At 37.1% G+C, this 6,000-nt stretch overlaps 1 protein-coding gene across 1 annotated transcript in view; it reads left to right on the top strand.

Annotated features, from left to right (window-relative positions):
* The window catches only part of FARP2 (FERM, ARH/RhoGEF and pleckstrin domain protein 2), a 113,729-nt gene that overhangs the window by 72,394 nt on the left and 35,335 nt on the right, over window positions 1-6,000 (top strand). The window contains exon 13 of the mRNA XM_015416084.1: window positions 1,727-1,979. Coding sequence (XP_015271570.1) covers window positions 1,727-1,979 — 253 coding nt within the window. The remainder of the gene's footprint in view (window positions 1-1,726; window positions 1,980-6,000) is intronic.

Genomic DNA, 6,000 nt, shown 5'->3' with positions numbered 1-6,000 from the left:
TATATATATATATAATGTTATTCATGGATGCTTTTTAACAGCGAATGACTATCCTGTAGGTATTGCAATTGGTTAATGTTTATTTTTGATGCCCTATTAAATTGAGATCGTATTTTGAAGCTGCATCTTACACGTCAACTATCAGAATTTTTTCTTTGTGTTTATTTTTGTGTTTAGACCTCAACTTTATATTAATTTTTTCCTCCATTGTGTTCCTCCACTGTCTTGAGTTCATCTGTGCACATATACCCATCACTTATGAGTATGAACTCATACAGTAACAGGTATCTCTTGGTAGATTTACTATTAGCCTATAAAATACCATAGAGAGCAAGACATTCTTTTAATTAATAAATAAGAGAACTTAAAGTGGCTATACCATCCATGTTTTTTATGTTAAGGTGTTATCTTAAGGTGTTAAAAAGAACATACCTTATCCACTAATGTGAGTTACCAACAGATACAGTAGGGGTCTCCAATCTTTTTGATTCTGCAGGCATCTTTGGAATTCTGACAGAGGGTGGTAGGTGCAGTCACAAAATGGCCACCACAGGGGGCAGAGCCAAGAACAAAATGTCAGGGAGTGAGGTTATGCATAATTCTAATAGTAACATTTCACCATTTCAAGTAGAGGATCTGTTAAAACAAAATAGCTTGCCTTCAGTCATGGAGTGAAGATCCTTGTGGTGTCAGCTGCTCCCAAAGCAACTCTTCTAAAAGTCTTCATGGCCAATCAGATCTCCAGGGCCAGTGAGAAGGCCTGCTGGACAAAACCCCCATCTGGTCCCACCTGCTTTCTAAAAACACTTGCTGGGTGCCAGGAAAGGTTTCAGTAGGCATCATCGCACCCATTGGCACCACATTGGTTGTAATATGGTCTTGCATGAATTGAAAACTGATCTTTGAAAATGTAGAAGAGAGTCCAGTAGCACCTTAAAGACTAACGCAGTTTGTGGTAGGGTATGAGCTTTCATAAGTCACTGTTAACTTCTTCAGATACAGCTAGAATTTAAAAATGTGATGCGGTCCATGGGGTCGCGAAGAGTCGGACTCGACTGTGCGACTGAACTGCAACAAAAGTGGGGTTAAGTGGATAGATTTTATCTAAAGTTTCCTACAGTGTGTGAATCCAGTAACCACTGCAATTAATACATATTGTATTTTAATGAACTATAATAATATATTTTGATTCTCTTAACCAACTGGACTGTAATTCTGGACTTCCAGAATTAAACTAATTAAATGATAAAAATGGAAGCATATACAGCGTTTCTGCTTGCAGAGATTATCTTAACATAAGGGAAAGTGGTGAAAGAGGGCTTATTCCATGAGAATATGCTTGGGAATGGATAGTATAACCAGATTTGATGGTGAACTACTTGCCTACTTACCTAAATGTGATTCCAAGTAGTCTTAGCCATTTAAATGGGCACTTAGAGACATTTGCTTAAAGTAAAATCTGATAGCTGCCATAATACATTTAGCTATGTGTTTACCCACCTTCATATATCTGTCTTAGTCATGTGTTATAGTAATGCTTTCCACTGGTGAGGATAAATCTCAATATACTCTCTGTTGGCTTATACTAGACATTTTAAATTTGTTTTTGCAAAGCATATGTGATGGACCTCTCAATAAAGTATCTCAATTTATTAACTTAATACAAATTTATTTGTCAGTCCAAGCACACGTTATCTAATAACAATCTCTTTTTTTCCCCTTCCAGAGTGTCTCTTTTACAGAAGGATTAAAAGTCCCATTGCCTAATGCATGTACATATGCCTCCTTCCATTCGGATAATATATTATCCACAAATACTGCAAGTGTGCCCACTTTCACAGAGAGCAACCCTTTCTTTGTGGAATCCAGAATATCAAATACAAGAAGCTCAACAGCAGAAGGAAATAGTGGGCCATCAGAAGAAACTGGGAAGAAAGTGGCACAACAACCTGGATCACCAGTACTCCAGACATTCCAAGGTGTTGGGTTTTGTAATATTGCAGGAAACTGCAGCCCCACTTGTCCTGGGGTTGAGAGTGGTTATGATTTAGATGTAGCAGTAGAGAAGTGTGGCAAAGCAAATAGGGTTAATTGTAAGAATGACAATGATGAGGATGACATTACCATGGGTGTGCCCATAGCTGCTAGAGAGCATCAGCCCCAGGGTAGGGTTGTCCCATTTTCAAAACTGGTTAGTTCCCAGCTGCAGGTTTCAGAGGAGTTCATTGATGATGATCCAGCAGAGATTTCCTTTTTTGCTGGAGGATCTGAAGCATTTTCTTATTTGTATGATGGTTTAGATTTACAGGAATCAGGTCTCTCTCAGGCTCTTTCCAGACATCTCTCAGGCTCTCCTGCTTTAACTAAAGAAAATCTTCAACAAAACATGGTATCTTCTCAGTCAAGTCCTGACAGGTATTCCATAGAAGCAGTAGATATGAACATGGAAGATGAGTTTGAATTTGAAGGAGAAAGTGATTTCAATGGGAATGAGCAGCCGTCAGATACTTCAGAATTATTTGAAGTTAAAGCTCAGGCAAGCAGAATGCAGAGTCTTCTGAGTCCCTCTGAAACTAGTTCATTAATAAACAACCGTTCCGAAAGTAGCTCTCTCAACAATTTGGCATTAAATGGTACATCATTTTTGCACAGTTACAGCTCAGCTAATCATTCTGAAGCTAGTTCTATGGTGAACTTTCCAGCATATTCAGTTCGCTCTGAATCCAGCTCAGCCTTTCAGTTCACTGACATTATTGACCAGCTGGAACAACTGAGCTATCCACCTACCACTACAGAAGATTCTAGCAGTACTGATGACTCATGGGATTCTGAAACTGCCGCCCCATTGGACATAAACCTCTTTTTCAGCAATCCCTTTGCTCAAGCTACTGGAGAGAATTTCAGTCTTGATTTTCATAATAATCTGAAGAATCTTGCCCAAGAAGACAAATTAGAAAAAACACATGCAAGCCATTAAGATTTTGATTAATATGGCACATTCATTTATGCTGTCTAAAATCAGGATTTAAAACAGATGCAGAATGTAGATAGTTTCAAACTTACACACTCTAGCTGTCCCCCCAAAGGTACCATAGATAAGTTTTGTTAGTTGGAAGACATCCCATGGTATATACAATCCACTATAATTTCACTAATATGTAATGTATTATAAATTTGTTAGCCTCTCAAGGTAGCTAGTACATCTGAGACAAAGGGTGATTTACCATAGCTGACTTTTGTTTGCACCAGGCTTTGTTGAATTCAGTCTGACATAGAGAAGAGTTGTCACTGAAATACTTCCAGTCTATGCCAAACAAACAAAAAGCTTTGCTGCATGCCCCAAGGATAAAAATGGAAGTGACATTTTAGAGAACCTGTGTACATACTCATGCAAGCAGGTTATCACTGTGAATTCTGAAAGAAGGTGCATTTTGCAAATAGCACTCAGTTTTTGAGAAGGCACTTGGCTCATTACTATGTTTTTCTCAGAGGTTTTATTGTAATATAATCAGTCACACAACAGGAAAAAATATTGTTTAGAAGTAGGAGAAATGCTGGAGGAAAATGCTGCAGCTTTTACTTTGAAGTGCTGCTTTAAAGGAAGTGACCTTATGAATGTTAGAAGAATGTGAACGTGCACAAGTCTCCAGTTGGAAGATGGCGTGTAACATGACTCTTATTAAAGATGGTATGGAAGACCATGCTATGGTGGTAGAGAATTAGCAAATCTGTTGGTCTAGTTTCCTGATAAGTATATGAGATCCATTTTCTAAGTCTTTTGACTTAAACTTCTGTTACATTAATCTGCTTAGTAGCTTGGATCTCGTCTAGAATTTTTATATGTGTGTGAGTGACTTCTGCCAGTCCCCCCACCTTCTGTAGGGAGCCATTTGGGGTGCTGTGGGATGGGGAATAGGCTACAATCCTCCTCCCCTATGTTTGTGCAGAAATTCCAAGAGGGTTCTAAGCCAATGTATAGCTCAGGGTAATGGAAGGATTACCTTTGGACTACTTGCTAATTTAGTTGGCATTCTGCTCTGTTTGAGCCATTCTATAGACATTATACGCTTTGGCTACCAGTTTTTACAATAGCTGTAATGACTGAAGAGGCTTGAATATATTTACTGTTTAGATAAGTTTCTATTTCAGTTGGTGGTACCTTAAATAATATAGTACATACCACAGAGAACAAGGTTTGGATGTTGTATTTTTTTTAAAAAAAAAAAAGAATCCAAATTAGGTTACTCTTTTGGTCAGGGAAGAGTCAGTTAAGTTGAAGGGGAGGGCCCCATAGGTTTGAAGAGGTCTTCAAACGTTGCTGAGGGGAATGGTAGGCTACATGCCATTGGTCACAATCCGCTAACTCTGATACACACATGTAGATCATGCAGATAGCTCCTGTGGCTAATATGTTGAGATAATATGGCGTGTTTTCTCACAGGCAAGACATGAACCTGCCAGTTCACTTCAAAATACAATGTAAAAGAAGTGTTTGGTAATCTTACGTTGTTAACGTCTCCTGCTGAGTAGGTTGTAGAGTAGAACCTCTTTAAGACCTGCATAAAATAAACAAAATAAATATGTGAGTGTTCAAATTTAGGATATAATTTTCACAAGGGCCTGGAAATACTAACCTTTGATAACTTTCTGAAAGGCTTTTCAAAGGGTCATTATCTATTCTTTTTAAAGCAACCTCATTTGTAAGATCTTTTCCTTCTTCTTATCTTTAAAATTTAAGTGCCTTTTAAAACAAAAGTTACATTCTTACTGTTAACATATCAAATTCATGACATCTCCAGTACGAAATAGATCTCATATTTTGGATATGTTCATTATTCATAGTGAAATTTGATTAAACCTGTTAGTTATTCTTAGTAAAACATGATTAAAAAGAATTCTTTTCGTAACATCTTAACCCTCAAGTTGTGAAGCAAAAATTTGGACTGACATATAGCTGAAAGGAAATGTTTGATAAAGTTATCTACTCTGTTGGTATCTGAATGGCAGAGTGGCCAATAAAATACTGGACTGAGATGCTGTTAAGAAACCAAAGGTTCAGACTTTCTCTCTGGGCATCATGGAAGGCCATGAATGTATATAATCATACAGAAAAGTCTTTTCCCAAGAGAAGTCTTTTCCCTTCTAAGGGCCATTGATTACCTTTCTTTTCTTAGAAAGTTGTAATCCAGCATTTGTTCTGTCTCAAGCCAGACAGGCTACAGAAGCCATTATTTGTTCATCCTAATAGATTTTGCAATAGTCTGAACTTTACCAAGTTTTTCATATTTGGAACTTGCTATCAACTTACACTAACAAATTCATAATCGCTGGTAGCAAATTAATTTTGTCTGTAAAGCTTGGCTTGGCATTCTGGTCTTCTATTTTAGTGCTGTTCATGTGAATAGCAGAGTACAGTAAGTGACCAATGATCGCTTCTCTGTTAGTGAGGCTGGGTGAAAGAGATGAATGATACTTACATAATGGCTACTTACTTTCATAGTGGCAGCAATATCTATATAATTGTGTTTAGCTTCATTGTACAGTGACAAAGTATTTGATTGCACTTTATGGTACAGAGGGAGATAGTATGAAATATCTAACTAATTTTAATAAAGTTATAACTGATTTTAATAACAACAGTCAATATTTTGACCCATCTAAAAGCATAAGAAATCATTCAGGTCTGAGGGTGTAGTTACTGGAGGTGAGGTGAATGATGAAATAGAGTTGAGTGGTTCTGTACTCAACAATCATACACTTTCGCAGAATCGACTATATGTAATTTGTGGAGTATAACCTTGGTAGAATTAAAAATATCACCTGTTTAAATAATCTGATTGCGTATTAATCACTTTTATATTTTATTAATTGCCTTAAATAAGGAGATCTTGCGTTCAGATTCACTTTTAAAGTGTGTTAATCTTTAAATTACAATGACATTCCTGTCACACACATTCTGTATAGGTGGTACATGTATAATAAGCCCTTAGAAGGGCATTA

The sequence above is a fragment of the Gekko japonicus genome, unplaced genomic scaffold, assembly GCF_001447785.1.
Source record: "Gekko japonicus isolate JY-2015 unplaced genomic scaffold, Gekko_japonicus_V1.1 scaffold300, whole genome shotgun sequence".
In the NCBI taxonomy this organism is placed as follows: Eukaryota; Metazoa; Chordata; class Lepidosauria; order Squamata; family Gekkonidae; genus Gekko; species Gekko japonicus.
This window is presented reverse-complemented; position numbering and strand designations above follow the sequence as displayed.